Here is an 18399-nt window from a genome sequence, read left to right as displayed (position 1 = left end):
CTAATCCCCACACCCAGATAGTACATTTTGACTTTCCTCATAACATTTTTCAGCTGCTCATAGTCTCACCAAGACACCAGTCACAGATTAGAATAGGATCTACTTTTGTTACAAAATAGCACTCCACTTGAGCAAGGTTCATGGCCAGAAAGTGAGCTAAGCAAGCATTACTCTTAAGTTGCTTGACACACTGCTTGTTGTGGGGCAAGATCCCAAAGTAATTTACTTGCAACTTTGAAATTTGATCTGCTGGATTCTATCCAATATAGTCTGGACATTGTTCCCATCTAAATTCTTATGAAACTGATTGCTACTACAGGGTTGGCTCTGCCACTGCCATTTTATGATGTGGTCTCTTCTGAGGTTAATATTAGCATGGCTAGAATGCCTTTCAGCCACCACAATGCTATAGTGATTGAAGTAACCATTATGCAAATTACCCAATGACTTCTTTTCCCAGCAGTTGTTAACTTAGAAAATTGGTGCTTTTGGAAAACTCAAAATATACTTAAATACCCATGACTGTAAGGCAGGCGCAGTGTGTATGCACTAACTTGCTTGTGTCAGAAACGGTGGTGCTGTGTAGATGAACTGAGCAATTGCAGGAACAAGTGTTTTTTAATCATTTTATGAAAAGAATGGCAATGCTTTCCTCCCAAGAGATGATGAGCCCTCGTAACTCTGATTGATATTAATGGGAATTTTGGGCACTTAGTAGATGCCTAACAATTGCCAAGTTCAGGACTTCAGTTTAGATGCACCCTTGCACTTCCACTGCTCAGCAAAAAATTTTTCTACCATAATCTGAATTCCCACTTGCATTATAAAGATCAATTAAAAATATAAAGAGATATATACTAATAAAGAAAAAAATGCTTGAGTATAGTTTTATAATAATTATATTATGAATATATGTTCATACACATTTATATAATCTAATATCAAAGCTTGTTTTTCTTTAGAAGTTTCCATGCCCTTGTTAAGATAAAAACTAATTAGCTATGTGGTGAGATAGCATTTTAATTGTTTTGTGTAATCTAGTATAGTAGAGGCTGTCACTATTGTCAGTTGTTTAACCAGGGTCTTTTTATTATTACTAACAGACACACACAGTCATCTATGAATTTAAGTCAGATGAATGTCAATCAATCTACTGAAAGAAAACACACTCTAAACAAGCAATATTTGTAAATATGGTATATACTAGACAAAATACTATACATCTTTTCTAGTACTTCTGTATTACAAGACATTTAGAACACATGCAACTCCAATGCAATTCTCTTTTACATTTGTCCCAATTGTTCTGGTGGCTTATTATGTAATTTGAAGGAAATACAACTTTTGTGTGAAACAAAAAGCATCACTCCCCAAAAGAATAATAAAAACTGTGCTTGTTCCAATTACATGGAATAGTTTTATACATTCTGCACAGCTTGGGACCACTCTTTTGGAAATATTTTTACATTGCTTTTCCATCTTTCTTCAATAATATTTGCTTGTCCTTCCTTTACTGTCCTATAGAATCTGCTAACCAAGCTAGTGTCCATTGAACCAGTCAGAAGAATTTCCAACTCTGTAGTCAATTAGAGTTTACATTTGTGACAAATACGGCACTTCTGCCTGTGCATGTATTCATCTTCAAACTGTACGAATATTAAATGACTTTTCAAAGCATGGATTAACTTCACATACAAAACGTGTCAGGTACACTTTGGGTATTTCAAAAATAGTATCAAAAAAGGGAACGAATAGAACATTAGATGGGAAACAAATTCTTGAAAGTTAGAACATTCCTATGGTTACATGTTTCTGACTAAGTAGGTCTTTTCTTGGATACTGTACAATCCTGACTGTTGTCAAATTAGTCTTCATATAGTCTAACATTTATGTTTTAGTAAAACTTGTTTTCCCCATTTCGCTTTTATATGTCCTTTGGGCAGCATACTGATCTGATATCAGAGGCAGAGACATAGTCTAGGTGTTACACTTGTTGTGTCTTTTGAACTCGTAAATTTGAAGCTTAAATACAAATGTTTTTCTGAGTTACACATTTCCCCCTTCCAAATAAAATGAGATTAAATTCAATATCAACTCAAGTACAATGAAAAACAAAAACCTAGTAATATTAAATGAGAGATACTTAAAAAACAGATATGGAGCAAAACTCCCACACTGTACCAATTCAATGGATCCCTGAGTAGTACTGTATTAAAATACTATTACTCAAGCAGTCAATATATTATTATGTCTGCTTATTACACCCTTGACTGAACAAAAAATGCAGCAATCTAAATCTAACAATACCTGTAAAAATTTCCTTTAATAATACAGCTTGTTATTAAGGTACAAAACATGTATCACTAGATTTGTGTAACTGATTTTTTTTTAACTGATGTAGTGTATGCACGTTTGGCTGCACTAGTGTCACTGAATTTGTAAAACAAAATCAAAATAAAACAAAATCAGATTTTACTGTGGCAGGTTTGAACCAGAACTGCATATGCATTTTTGTTTAGCCATCAATCCGTTTGCGTTTTATACATCCCAATGACAGCTATGCCCTGATAGATGAAAAGAACTGAATATAACCTAGTATAGAAATGGATTATAAAATAAACATAATTGGAAATTGTATTTCATTATAAAACTGTAATAGCTTCAATTGCATTTAGATTACTGCACTTACCAAATACTCAAATATGGAAAGAAAATAAAACCAGCTGCAGGATCATTCAAAATGCCAACAAGCAGTGGATCTGCAATTGTGTTCCCTCCCCCCTTATAGCACTGTAATCCCTTGTTTTCAGAGACAAACTGGGTGAGTTAATTTCTTGTACGGGACCAACAAAGGTTGGTCCAATACAAAACATTACCTCACTCAGCTTGTCTCTGTAATGCTGTGGAATCAGCACAGCTATAGCACTGCAAATACTTTGTTCTCCTCAGAACAACCAGGAAAGAATGCTGGGTATCTCGTATATTCATCATCAACATCTCCAAGAAATTGGGCCTCTGTCTATCCAAGTGAGGGCTTGGGATCCTGAATCATGACTTTGTTGTGTTTCATAAATGTTCAAAGATAGTTTGAAGAGATCTGTTCCTATTAGTTATGTGACATCTTGGGGTCTCAGCAACATGTTTTTGGCTAGCTGCCATTTCAGATATTCAGAGATTAGAGCTCTCTTTGTGGTCTCAGGAGACCTAGTCTGTGTCCAATTGTGTCAAGTGTTAATTCCTTCAATAGCGAATATTGCCTCAGATGGCACCAGTAAAGCTCACGGCTACAATTGTGACTGAAATGCACCCTTGTATTCATACCTGTAGTGAGGCGGACTGCCCCACTCCCTGTGAGAATGGGCTGTGCCAGGCCAGGGAACCTGCGCAGCCCAGGAGCCAATTAGAAAAGGGCTTATGGGGAGCCAATCAGGACCCAGATTGTAGACAGCCAATCAGGGCCAGGCTCAGATGTATATAAAGGCTGCCCAGAGAAGGAGCAGTCAGTCTGTCCCAGGCCTTTGAAAGGGGAAGGTCAGTCTCCAAGGGGGGAGACTAGCACCGAGGACAGTGCAGTGCTGGACAGGCTCAGGGAGGCTATAAGGCTCTAGCCCCTAGCTGCCAGGCTGTAGGCCCTGAGGGGAAGGGCCTAGCGGGTGCAAGGGGCCGTAGGGGAAGCGGCCCAGGGAAACAGACTGAGGAGGAAAAGGAGGAAGACAGCGAGGCTGATGCCAGAGGGTCCCTGGGCCGGGACCCAGAGTAGAGGGTGGGCCTGGGTCCCCCCCTTGCAGTACACCCAACCATTGGCTGTAGGGAGCAACCTTTATACCACACCAGATCATTGCTAAGAGAGATTAGACCCAGAGGGCGATTGGATATGCCAGCATATTGTGGCTGGAATGTGGGACTGCTGATTATTGCACCTTGGAAGGGGGTGCAGATAGACTAGGGGGCACTGTCGGAGGGCAGTGGCCTCGAAGAGGACGCCACCGAGCAAGAAGTGACGTGGGTCCAGAGACACCAACTGAGGGCAGAAAAACAGATGGGACGCCACCAGGAGGGAGCGCTCCACTGGAAGCGAGTTAATTCCCAGAGTTGCCAGCGGGAGGTGCTGGGTGGTGAGTCCCAACCTGTTTACAATACTCTATGCACTATTGTAGTAATCTTTGTAGAAAATATGCCTTGTGACGTTTCATCTGAAAATTAATAACTTGCTGGTCAACAATATCATGGTGAATTGTATGTAGCAACATTATATGTAAAGTTACGAATTCCCCCTGTATGATGTTGGTAACATATGCTCAAACCCACTTAGCCCTAATTAGGTGGGAGTGATTAAGTAGGTCTAGCTTAAAGAAAGGAATGTGTGTTTATCTCCATATACATATAAGTAGTACACAGAGTCCTTGCGACAGCAAGATGGAGACAAAGCAAATCTGCATTTCAGCATACATGGAGAGAAGAAAGAGTATGGGGGCACCTTTACCTCAGATTCTGTGTCACTTTCCTTGAATAAACTTTGCTTTAAAAGGTAATTCTCAGAAGAATCCACTTCAAAGGGAAACAGGACTATGTAAAGTGAGGGGCAAGTGGATCTCTCTCACTCTCTTTCACACAAGAATGACAAAGGAACCAGTCTTTGGGATGGGTTCTGAACCGAGAATTTGGTCAAGCCTGTGCTGGGAACATGTAGTAAGAATTTTACCTTGAACCTAGCTTGTTAAGTCTTAGTTACTAGAAAGAGTTTTATCTTTATTTCTCTAGTAACCATTTCTGACTTCAATGCCTTGTACGCATAGTGACTTAAAATTCCTCTCTTTGGATTTAAATAAACTTGTTTGTCTTTAATAAAAAAACTAATCCAGTACTGTGTTTAAATCGAATTGTTTTGGCAACTCCAATTGAAGTAGCAAACCTTACGAGGCAAGGGACCTATAACACCCAAGCTGTCCAGGAGAGGGCTGGACAGTGCACAACACACATTTGGGGGGAAATCTAGGACTGGGAGTGTGTTGAAGTCAACTTGCAAGTGATAACCAAGGCTGGTAGAAGCCAGAGTGTGACTGGAGTGTTGCTGGCTGGCTGCAGCTATATACTCAGGTTGTGTCCTGCATGTACTTGTGAGGGACTCAAGTTGGGCGCTGTAGCAGCAAAGCATTGTGAGGAACCCAAGGTTGCGGGGCAGGTGGTGACATAACCCCACACTAGTCTGGGCCCATTTATTATGTGTGGCCTGAGAGTTAAGGAGCCCTGAGAAATTGTTAGCAGTATACTACACAGTGACCTCTGTCCATGAAGGGGTGCGCAGGAGGCAGCCAACCCTTTTCCAGAATGCTACAGTATTAAACTTGGACTCAGTCACTACAATATTCTCTCTGATTCAGCATACAAATTAAATATTTGTGATTTGTTACATTCTATAAGCCATTATTTGCTTCAATACCTTCTAATAAATGCAGCAAAACCTCTACAACTTTCTGTATCATTAGGCAACCTCCTAAGGGATTATCCCAAATGTACAGAATACAATTTTGTTTTATTACAAAACCACATCTTTTAAGCAAATGAAAATTTGTTGCTCCCTTAGGCAGCTATCACTACATCCTTAAGCAAAGCATAAATATTTTAGGGTACACCCACAATAAAACTACTCTATGAGGTTTCATGCAGATATTTGGGTATATAAATCTCAATACTGCCTATTCCATTACTTCTAAGTTTCAAATGGGGAAAGAAAGCAACACTGAGACCCATCTTTCCACATTTTCTAAAATGGAATTCAGTACTGTAGATAATACTTTTCAAAGATACTGCAAGGGCTACCCCCATCTTGTTTTTTGTATACATTTAGTTCCACATTACTTAATTACTTCATGCTATAGAATGTTATCTTGACTCATTTTGAAATTAAAGATAGAAAAACAGAGGGGCTTGAACCCATACATTATGAGTGGGATGTTCAAAAGAACTCAATGTTGACTTAACTCTGCTCCCATTTACTTCACTGGGAGCACAGATAGGCCAACACTAAGTTCCTAGATCTGAGCTTCCTTGTTTTCCTTCATCTCTAGATACTGAATTCTTCTAAGATATATGAACATTGTTTTTTCTGACTCTGTATTCAGTATTATGAATATTATCTTTATAATATTCCTGAGTATACATATTAGATATACTTACAAAGTTTAAATTAAGTGGAAAAATGTGAAATATAAAATGCATAAACCCTTTTGTCTCAACTATATTGATAAAAACAAACATACAAGTTGCACTTTTTTGCTTGTACTATAACAAAAAATAGTAAACATTTGTAAAGGATCATGAACCCTAAATAGTTCCTTTTCAAAAGTGCACCTTACCTTTTTTACTAGAAGTGATCTGTTTATTAACTACCAAAAAAAAAAGAACATATCCACAATTTTCTCCAGAGATTTCATTGCTAAGCAGTTTCTCAAGCATATGGAAATGAGAACTCAGTTGAAATTACCTTAATAACCAAATCAAATTTCTGGTGTAAATCCCTGTTTACTGGCTTTAGGAGACTGAGTACAGCTGTTGTAAGATTCATACAGAAGTATTGTGGATAATCCTCAGGAGTCCCTGCAAAAAGATATTGAGGTTTGAAAACATAATTGAGAGAAATAAGTACTGTGTGTAACAGCTTTATTTAAATAGTATATTTACTTCACTCATTAACCAACAAAGGAATAAAATAAAATTCAATTAGTAAAGGGGTAAAAAGATCATGCAGTATATGAGAAAGAGAGAACAGATCCTGCACAAAACTAATAAAAATAGAATAATTTCTTTTGTAACTTTCAAAAGTTGAAAAACAGCTGTTTTCACATTTTTTAAATAAATTTGAGGATTTATAGTCAGTGTTCATGAAAGAGCATCTAATAGCACTGGTTAGAATAAAGCTTATGGAAGGTCATTATTGACCATGTCACTAAAACATCATCACTTATGACCTTGAACATTCCTTTTGTTCCCTTTATGAGAGGAGACTACCAGGTGTGACAAATGGTGTGTCTGACTGTGTCACTGAGATCTGTGCAAAAAGGGAATACATGGACTTCATTCTTCTGCATGGAAAGAGGTCTCAGTAAAGTTCATGGCAGCATCTCCCTTCACATTCCCTCAGGCTTTGCTTAGGTCCTCTTATACTGGTTGGTATCACCACAGGAAGGGTTGGACCACAGAAGGAACAAGCAGGGCAGGTCCAGAGTGGCATATGTACATTTTTTCCTCCTGCTCCCCATCAGAATTCTCTGTGGACATTATATAGCCAAAAGGTGTTCACATTTCCATACCCGACTCACAGGGTGAGGATTCCTCTTAAGGGGGAGAAGGGGCACTAGTGTAGCAGTCAACTGCAGAAACCTTGAGAGCATAACTGTTGAAGCTGTGCTGCAGAGAATAAGCAACTCTGAGCCATTGTGAAGGCACAGGAGTTCAGATTGTCCCAGCTTTCTGTTCGTCTCATATTAAACCCCATTTTCCAAAGATATGACACAAATCTCCTTTTTAGCCATCTCCCAGAGGTTTTCCCTGACCAAGTCCTATGACTGTTTGAGATGAGAACAACTATTCACCTGTGAGTCAGTTGAGAGCAAACATGTTTGTTTCATCTGTGGTGGACATAATCGATTTTAGCCCAGTTCCTAAGAGATAGCACTTACACCTAAACAAATATTTCAGTTTACTACTGAATAACAACGTTTGAATATTGCACTCCATTATTTTATTTACTGAATACCATCAATATACTTAGTACTGTACAAAACAGAGTGAAGAGTCACTCAAGAGTGATTTTCCATTTTTAAAAGGTATTTTAGAATGGTAGGATCAGATAAACAAAAGAAGAAAATATCTCACTGCTGGACTCAGTAAACAACTGCTAAGTGATAGGTTAGGCCCATTGTGCAAATATTTACACATGTACTCAACTTTATGCACTATAAGAAGTCCCATTAACTTCACTGGGACACTCAAAGTGCATAAAGGTAACCATGTGCAGGTCTGCAAATTGGTGCAGACACAATATAATGGAGTCACTTTCTACTTACAGAGCTTTTGCTTTTAGGATTTAGAAAAAAAAGAGGTATGCAGAGGTGAAAAGGTTGAGGTAAAAAAGGTAGTACTTGAATTACAGCTTTGGCAGAATACAAAACCAGCACTTTTTCACCACAGATTACGAAGTGCTCCAGAAAGGTTTATTATGGGAGTACTGCACATGCTGAAGGGATTAACAAAATTATTGGTAACGTTTGCCTCTGTTAAATGGCACTGTACAGATCCATACACAGTGGTGATCTACAGGCTTTATTGTATAGGAAATTATGTTTCTCCAAAAGTTAAAACCTATTGCAGAGCTAGAATTTTGCAGGAGCCCTGGGCTCCATTATGGAAATTCTACCCTTTTAAGAGCCTTGCCACAGGGAGTGAAAGCTATCAACTCTGACAGTGTCTAAAGAAACTCGATGTGTGAGCTAAAATCCACCCTGATCATCTTTGTTATAGTATATAGAAAAAGCAGTATCTTGTACTGAATAGGCACTTTCATCTATGTCAAAAAGAAAGAGAGAGTGAATAGCATGAATGCTATAGATAGAAGTATCCAGAAAAATCAGTTGCTCCCAATGCTGGTAACAAAACTACAAAAAAATTTAATGGAAAACAGTGTACACAAGTTAAATGTTTAATTCACAGGAGATGGACATAATATATGTAAAATATTATATACATTTGTACACATATATATACACACTTACCCACAAACAAAACAAGTATTGATATAATACATTATAAAGATTTGAATTGTTCGAGATGGCCATAGTAATCAGTGGTAAGACAACTAATACCTTATACTGGCCATTTTAAACAAGTGATGATAAAAACTTCACACCACACTACCATGCACTGTACCTTGTATATACTACATATCAGTTACTTGTGTGTATATATAATTTTAAGTATCTAAAATATTTATATTTATAGTATTCATACATGGATTATTCACTGGATCCCTCTGTGAAAGGTGTGGCGGTGCTCTTTAATAACTTATCACTGTATCTGTATTTGTCACTAGCAAGGTATTTCTGTACCATATATGAAAATAGGTATTTCATCCTAGAGGTGTGTCTGGAGAGCAAAGACTGAAAATATCAGAGCCAGCCTTAAGGGCACTAGCTTAGTCTCCAGCGTAGCCGCAAACTCTTTACAAGAGGAGAAGTCGGGCATCCACCACACACGAGAGAGAACCAGACTGGAAGAGAAACAAAGGCTCAGACACACAGGAGGATGTATTTTCAACCTTCTCTCTGAGCAGTTCAAGCACTTGGGGACTGGATCTCTGGGTGACAGCCTCCATAACATAACCATGTCAATGTAACAGATCTGACTGAGTTTGGCACCTGTAAGCTTCCCTTTGGACACAGAAACAGCACCTTCAAAACAAACTATCAGTTATTCATTTACCCAACATTATAAAGCACCTGGAGCAAAAGGGTAAAAATAATAAGGCTTATGTTTTCAATATATGAATATTTCCTCTTACCAAACTCTTAATGTTTTCTTTGCATGCTTTGGTACATTTCATACAGTCTAATTACCTCTCTCCCTGTGCTTGGAGCAGCAGACTGTCCTGCTAGCAGCATACTCCTTCTGTCTCTGTGGGTCTTCTTGCTTCCCTGATAGTACCTAGTTATGCTCTGGCCACTCACACTTAATCCCCTTCCTTTTCTAGGACTGGGGTCTTATTCTAGTTTAGGATCCTACTTTGATCCTGCACTTAACCTTGGGAAGTGTACATCATTCTCACCTGGAGGGGAGCAAAGGAAGGTGTATCCCACAATAAACAGCTCTCCCATTGTTTCCTCTTGGAGTCTTATCTGTGTGATTATTTTGCTTTCCCTGCTTCGTTACTTTAGAACCCTTTTGACATTAAACAATCAATCACACACCATATTAATAAAAAATATTTCCAATTTTTCACACAAGACTCATAAAGGTCAAGTTTATAAACCTAAGCCATTTTCTGTTTTAAAAAGAGTGCCTAAAGTTAAGCTCCTATACCAATATTTAAACATCTACAAATAGTAGCCTGATTTTCAAAAGTGCTGAACCTCCAGCAGGTCTGGGTGTTCAGCAAATAATAACTGATAGGTTGCTCTAGGCACAGGAAGCAGAATGTTAGGTTTGAAGCTTAGACAGAGGAAAGATGATGAAAGCAGGAAGCAAAGGGATTGAATGCAGAACGCACAAGTGTCCCTGAGGTAAAACAAGACCAAAGATATATGATAGAAGGGGTGGAAAATGATATTGGACATGGTAAGTAAGGATGAGGAGCTTGAACCAATAGTTTCTACAATGGTTGCTGCAATGGGGACAGTAAAGAGAGGGAGAATTTTGGAGGAATTAAATGGGAAGTAGTAAGGAAGGACTTTGAGAGCAACTAGCTATATGGAGATGGAGAAAGAAGAGCTTTTGCCAGATCTTGAGATTTTATTGTAAGTCCTGTGACATTTGTTGTGTTTTTTCTAAAAACTCCATCTACTGGAAGGAACAGACTATTTGAAAATCTCAGCAGATTTCTAGATCCCATGGTTGTGGAGGAAAGCTTAAAATCATGAAGCAAGTGCACCATAATGGCTCAGAAACCAGAAGAGAATTAAAAGAAAACAAACTTTTTTTAATCATGATTTTAAAGCAAGTATTATGACTTTTTTTAGGGCTTGATTCATGATATTGGAATGCTTGGATTTGGCAATACTGAAGAAGAGTCTACAATTTTATAAAATGCTTATAAAATACATAGTTATAAAAGTATCAGTGGGGAACAAATACCTATGATCTTGTTTCTCCTCTCATTTACACTGGAGTAACAGTAATATAGTCAGGGGAGCTATCTTGTATAAAGGTTGTGTAAGTGAGGATAATCTGATTGTATACACCAATGGAGATTTATTATAATGTATGTTTCTCTAGGTGAAAACAGACTGTACAAAAATTAAGTTTCATTTATGATGCATGTAAATTATGGGTCCTTTTTGACAGTTGTGAAAGTAGTGTTTAACCTGATGGTGGGGCATTGCCCTTAAGCATCCCCTTGTGTCCTTCTGTCCCCTCTCCCCAGCTCTCCTCCTGGACCTAGCTTATACTTTAAACAGTCTCTCTGTCTCACTTTAACCCAGGAGCCTTCCAGGTCTCCTGCAGCTGGATTGTACATTAGATCAGCTCCAGGGACTCAACCAGCTTCTCCTCCTGCTGGCCCCTCTCCCCCAGTCAGTCTCTTTACCTTCATACTTGGGATGCTTCAGCAGTCCAACCTCCTCCTGGTGGTATTAATCTTCTATGAGGGAGAAGGCAGCATATATGATGGTCCACTTCCCAAAGCTCATCCCAATTAGCTGGGAAGAGAGGGGAACCTTGTCCCATATATTCTGCAAGGCTCCTGGTCCTGGGCCATTAAGGAAACAGTAATACTTTTCTCCCCAAAACACTACTTATTCCTAGAACCCCTTCCCTCTCTAGTCTTCAGTCTCCTAGTTCCTAGGTCCTTGCACACCTCTCAAAATCTTAAAGGGACCATACCAGGGAATAAGGTTCACTGACCGCTAGGCATTACTATGCTTAAGAGGGCAGACTACCCCCATCAAAATCCTATGCAGGCTTTATTTGAAATCCTTATATACTACATGAATACTTCAGGAGTGTTTTCATTATTGACATATGTGAATGTGCAGTTAGTATGTCATGTGGTACTTCTAGTATATAGAGAAACTAAGAATTCTTCAATAATAGTTTAAATGATTGGCAGCATCATTAAATTATGTAATGTGCAATACTATATATTGCAGGGGTGGCCAAACTTACTGACCCTCCGAGCCACATACAACAATCTTCAGAAGCTGCAGAGCCGGGGAGCACCTGACAGGGCTTGGGACTTCGGCTCCATGCGAGGTGCCTATTGGGACTCGGAGTTTCAGCCCCACAGGAGGTGCATGCCAAGGCTCAGGGCCTCAGCCCAGCAGGGGGTGCCTGCCAGGACTCAGGGCTTCAGCCCCACTCTTGTTGAAGCCCAGAGCCCTAGCAGATGCATCCCATGGGGCTGAAGTCCCTAGGCCCCCCTCCCTGCTTGGCAGAAGCCCATATCCCACCACCCCGCTGCAAGACAGAGGTCTCAAACTCCCCCCTCTTCCCCCAAGTCTGGTAGGTGAAGAATGGGGGAACATGGGAGGGTCTGTGAGCAGCACTGTTACAATAAAGGAGCTGCATGTGGCTCACAAGCTACAGTTTGGCCATCCCTGATCTATTGGAAACCAGCTGACCATATAATTTATTCATTTATCTTATTAAAGATAGGCCTGATTGAAAAAAATGCATTAGGCAGGAGTAAAATTATTCCTTAGCTACACACAGTTTGGGTCAGTGGGTATATGTAGACCTATCATGTCTACTGAAATATGGTTAGATTCCTGATAGTCAATGAATGTAAAATGTTTCCAAGTGTCAGGTTTTCAAATGTCAGGATACCAGATGTTATGCAATCAGAAATCAAGCATTACAGTGCTGTAGACTTTAGTTCTGTAGACTTTAGCCTTTACCCTAGGGTGGGTCAGCTAGTTTGATTTAAAAGCACCCTTAAATTCTGGTCAAAAGCTTGTGTGTGGGGCTGAAGAGATTTGGGAGCAACACCCAAGTAACAGCCCAGGTTAAATCTGTAGTAAAACCATATGCTAAAGCAAGAGGACTTAAGAATCACAAGCTTCTCTGAGAGAAAATTGTCTCTTAATAACTCTTAGTTCTAACTGGAAAATTAGGTGATTTTTTTATTTGAACACAATAACTTGGATAATGGTCAGAGTGACCTAACTGCAGACTGTAACTCAGCCTGTCATGGTGCAAATGTAGGACTGTAACTCAATAGACCACAAGAAAAAACGTAGGAAATTTATAAAATGTTCAGTTATTATCTAATTAGTAAAAAATAGCATTCTCTCAATTCATGGTACAGCACTTCTAGTTTAAGTAATTTATAACACTAACATGAAATTTTACAATGTTTATGTGGGAGATGTACATTTTGGTTTACAGTGGGGGAAATGCCATGTGATGAGAAACACCTGGAAGGAAGGACCAACAGATAATTCATTTCAATTATATGTTTGAAATAGTGCTCCAAAAACTTAGCATATCAGCCTGCATTTTCATAGATCTTACTAAATTTGCTGAATAAGCCACTTCCACTCCTTTCCAGATGAAGGCTCTCTAATTCACCAGTGTATATCATTGTGCTTATTGTGAACTTATTTAAAATACCCAGTAGCAGAGTTTGCAAGCTATACCAGCAAAAGGCACATTTAAGATGTAAAAAGGTTCCTTTTTGAAGACAAAAGCAAAAATAAAGACTACTACTAAAATTACTGTTTTATTCCCCCCTCCTTAGAGACTCAAAATAGGGTCTACTTTTGTATGCTTTATTATGTTTCAGTGGTAAGCTATCTTCCCATTATAAGTTTGAATTTTAAAACTGCACCACCCCACTCTTCTTTCTTCCCTAAAAGTCACCTGATGGTTATAAAAGCAAATTGCATGTGACATCTGTTTCTGTGAACCCTATAATCTCTCAGTTCCCACAAAGATGGATCAGAGGAACATCACAGAGGGGAGTATGCCCTTGGACTTTGTGTTGTGGGGAGGGCAGGTTTGGCTGGAGATGGCTCTTTTTCCTATCAGCTCATGGAAAAATTGGGGAAACTTGTTCCTATCTGTCCAAAAGGGAGAGGGAGAGAGTTAAATGACACAGTGTAAGTCCTCCACAATAAAGAGAGGGGGTGTCTCCATGAACTCCTTCTTGAACTGCATTCATCCAGGGCCCAAGGAGACCATGGACAATGAAGACAATCTGATGCAAGGGAGGAAAAGGGGCAGGCTACAACCTTAAATACAACAAAATAAAGAGTAGGTGTATGACACCAAGACGACACCAAATTTCTCTGTGCAGAAAAGTTCAAATTTAGCTTTGAGAGGAAACTCACCCTAGTTGCCATCCCCTGACAATTTTGACACTCCACTACAAAGTTTTGTCAACCATTCTCCTATCTGATACAGTTATGCTGGCAAAACCCCCAGGTGCAGGGGTGCTGGAACAATTTGTATAGTGGGAGTGCTGAGAGCCATTTAACCAAACTGTGAACCCTGCATAGGATGGAAACCACCCCCAGCACCGCTAGTTCCTGCACCTATGCCCCAATGTGGACATAGTTATGCAGAAATCAAGTGCTTTTGTGGGTCTGCCTAATGTCATTCAAGGAAGCAGTGTTATGCCGACAAAACTCCTGTCGGAATAAGCTACTTCAACAATATGGGACCCAGTATATCTGTACCAGCAAAGCATTTGTAATGTAGACAAAGACTTAGTTTGTGTTAGTGCCTGTCAATAAGAGCCAAGGATTACTATTATTATCTTCCCTAGCTATTCCTCAGCAGAATTGGAACACAGTCTAACTGAGGGTGTGGATAAGCATCTTCCATATTTTCCTTGACTGCTTCCTTATTTTCACTGGATGAAGCACAAGATTGACAATCTAATCTAAATAAATAACAATATAGTTAACAATCCAAAACGAAATAAAATACCAGAACTGCAATAAACATGTTGTTGAGTAGAACAATATTTACCAACTACAACATGAATCTTTTATTGTGTTTCAGCTTTCCTACTTAGTCTTTCTCTTCCTGATCCTAATACAATGACTATGAATGATAGCAAGATTAGCAGATACCAACCAAGTAGGATGGAATAGAGGATGTGTGGTCGATCAGAAGGAGGCTGGATGTTTTTGTCCTGATCTATAGCTTCTATTGGTGGAGTGACATTGATGGGGTTCACTCGTGTCTGAAATGAAAATTAGGGAAATTAGAGCTGATAAATTACAAAGTCTGCTTGCAGTTCTTCAGATTTAGTACAAAAACATTTTGCTATAGTGGACATTTACTTGAATGCCAAAGAAATAATGTGCATGCATGTAAATATATAATGCAATAATAAGGACAGATCTTTTGTGCAATGTAAAATTAACTATGCAAAACTAAAAACTGTCTCTATTGTGTTTTTCTTTAAAGAAACTATATTATCTTAAAAATAATATATCCTGATAAAGTCCCTAATTCTGCAAAATATGTACATACTTAACTTTACTACTGTGAGTAGTCCCATTGATATGGGATTACCCATAGTAATCAAGTTAAGTGTTTGCAAGACCAAAGTCAAAAATAACACCTTCATCAATATCATGTCAGATATTAGCTTCTAAATTATTGCTGTTGAACACATTAATACTTCAAAATATGCCGAAAATTAATACAAACTCATTTTGTGAAACATTATGAATTCAAATAACAATATGAAAAATGTGCCCAGAACAAAATTCAAACCAATGCTTAGGTACCATGATGCATGCATTTGAAATATTTCTGATAGACAGATTTCCTTGTAATAAAGTCATTTACATTATCCAGACACACAGTGGCCTAGTGAACTGTCCACAGGAGTGGAATGTAGGCACTCCCAAGTTCCACTCCTGAGTCTGACAACGTGTTATTCAACCTTCGTTGACTCTGTTTTCTCATCTGTAAAATGTGAACAGTAATATTTAGTTATACCAGAGAATTATTCTCAAGATTAGCTAAAGACTTCAGTGCTTAAAATGGCAAAAACATAATACAGTGAAAATCTAGCTGGGTCATTGAGAGGAGCACTTTAAGCACCTTTTCTATCATGCAAGTTACTTCTCTCTACTTCCTGGACACCACAATCAGCTTCCATAATAGAACTCTACAGACAACCACATACAAGAAACCCACGGATCACGACACCTACATTCCTAGATCCTGTGCACCCCAAACACACCAAGAAATCTTATCTGCAGCCAGGCACTCAGTTACCACAGAGTATGTTCCAAAGACAAAATCCAAGATATACACCTTAACACATTTAAAACAACCATTACCGAACAAGGACACTCCACCAGAGAAGTAGATTGCATCATGTAATGGGCCACGCAAACACTCCTAGAGAACCCTCCTCAATACAGAAATAAAACCCACTGACAGCACACCCATAATTGTTACCTACCACCCCACACTGGGACCCATAAAAAATATAATCAAACTACTACAATTCATAAACGATGGGGACCCCATTCTGAACGAAATCTTTCCTTAACCTCCACTTCTGTCCTTCAAATAACCCCCCAACTCTTCCAAGCACATCAGAAATAAGCTCCCCACAGACCAGGGTAGACCAACTCAAAGCAGCACCAGACCCTGCCAAAACAAAGGATGTAAAACCAATGATGTGCCAATGTGATAAACCAATGTGATATGCCAATCACATGTAGTGTACCTCATCCAGTGCATTAAATGCCTCAAAAACAACTATGTGGGTGAAACCAGAAAATCACTATGCTCTCAAATGAACTCTCACAGGAAAATGATAGAAGACAAAAACATCACATCACCTATGGGAGAACACTTCTCACAAAGTGAAAAGAACGAGGAGTACTTGTGGCACCTTACAGACTAACAAATTTATTTGAGCATAAGTTTTCATGGGCTAAAGCCCACTTCATCAGATGCATGCAGTGGAAAATACAGTAGGAAGTGTGTGTGTGTATATATATCTCTATCTATCTATACACACCTCTACCCCAATAGAACATGACCCAATATAACGTGAATTCGGATATAACGCAGTAAAGCAGCAGGGGGGCCGGGCCCTTTAAAGCGACACCCAAGCCCCACTGCTTTACCGCATTATATCCGAATTCGTGTGGAGCCCTGGGCCCTTTAAATCACCACCCAAGCCCGGCTGCAGGAGCCCCAGGGCTCCAGCTGCCAGGCTCAGGAGGTGATTTAAAGGGCCAGAGGCTCTGGCCACTACAGCAAGCCCCGCACCCTTTAAATCCCCACCTAAGTCCAGCTGCCAGAGCTCCAGCGGTGATTTAAAGGGCCCACAGCTCCCCACAGCCGCTGGAGCACCGGGCCCTTTAAATCCCTGCCAGGGCTCTGGCAGCCAGGCTCAGGTGGTGATTTAAAGGGACTGGGGATCCCACAGTGGCTGGAGCACCGGGCCCTTTAAATCACTGCTGGGGAAGCCGGCCCAACCCAAAATATGGTGATCACTTATACCCTGAGCATGTGGGCACAACCTTTTTCTGTAGTAACTCAGAGCCCTCCCCATCTACTGTTCTGTCACCAGCCATTGGAGATATCTGTTCTGCGAATGCTAGCAGAAAATATTTGCTGCTAGCAGTTGCATTTTGCTGGGACGCCGGGAGTTCCATTCCTCGACATGAAGAGCAGCTCTATGTGGCTTGAAAGCTTGTCTCTCTCACTAACAGAATTTGATCTAATAAAAGTTATTTCCTCACCCACCTTGTCTCTATAGGAACTTGAGACCAACATGGCTACAACTACACTGATCCCAGATTATGATTTACTCTCTATCATTCTCACCTGAGACTTTCTTTCAGACCATTTGACAGCAATAACAGCAGCAGATATGGCGGGGGGCAGTGAGAGGTGTGTAACTAACTTTTTGGGGGAAGCAGAACTTGCATTTTTGCTAGAGATAGACCTCTTAAGGCTGCTGTAACTCACTCATGAATAATGACGTGAGCAATCCCATTGATTTCAATGGAACTAATCATTTGCTTAAGTGTTTGCAGGATCAAGCCCTATATTATGCTGTTAACTTGTTTCAATTAAGAATCAGAAGTCATTATTTCCTTAGGAAGCAAAGAAAACCGGAATGGATATGTTTCAGTGACATATGGGACGGTACCTGCACTAACTTTTCTCCAACCTAAATTCCCACTGAATTTCAACTGAATACAATATTCTTAATTTCCTGTGTTAACCTGTTGTGTATCTTTATTGAGCATGGCATTCCAGCTATAGAAAAGAACTAGGAATACTGTACAAAGATGGCTTTAAGTCTGTGATATGTCGTTAAGTTGCATATGGTTCCCTCTCGTTCTACTTACTGTCATTATAAATTACTTACTGGTTGCTCTGACGTTAAATTGAGAGGTTCTATAGCTGTCTCTTAGTCTAAAGATAGTAAGGACCACTCTGCCTGTATAAATAGATTATAATAAAGCACTTTGAAATTCACCAAGATGAAGGCTCTATAGCCATTTAAGACATTATAGATAGTACAGTAATATACTTAAGTTTGCCTGACAGTTTCCATTATAAGACACTGTTTTCAGTTGTCTAAAACTTTGCCAAACTTTAACCATGCAGTGTGAAATTTTCTATGCCTTGGCATCTGCCTCAGGCTGAATTTTCGGGGGAAAAAATCAATCAGCAAAAAAGAATCTGGTCAATTCT

At 39.4% G+C, this 18399-nt stretch overlaps 1 protein-coding gene across 1 annotated transcript in view; it reads right to left on the bottom strand.

Moving 5' to 3' along the window:
- PCDH15 (protocadherin related 15) overlaps positions 1–18399 on the bottom strand; it is a 1383724-nt gene that overhangs the window by 367201 nt on the left and 998124 nt on the right. The window contains exons 12-13 of the mRNA XM_075072657.1: positions 14791–14899; positions 6485–6597 (exon numbers count right to left, since the gene is read on the bottom strand). Coding sequence (XP_074928758.1) covers positions 6485–6597; positions 14791–14899 — 222 coding nt within the window. The remainder of the gene's footprint in view (positions 1–6484; positions 6598–14790; positions 14900–18399) is intronic.

The sequence above is a fragment of the Chelonoidis abingdonii genome, chromosome 15 (assembly GCF_003597395.2).
Source record: "Chelonoidis abingdonii isolate Lonesome George chromosome 15, CheloAbing_2.0, whole genome shotgun sequence".
NCBI lineage: Eukaryota > Metazoa > Chordata > Testudines > Testudinidae > Chelonoidis > Chelonoidis abingdonii.
Note: the sequence above shows the minus strand (reverse complement) of the source record. Positions and strands in the feature narration are given on the sequence as shown.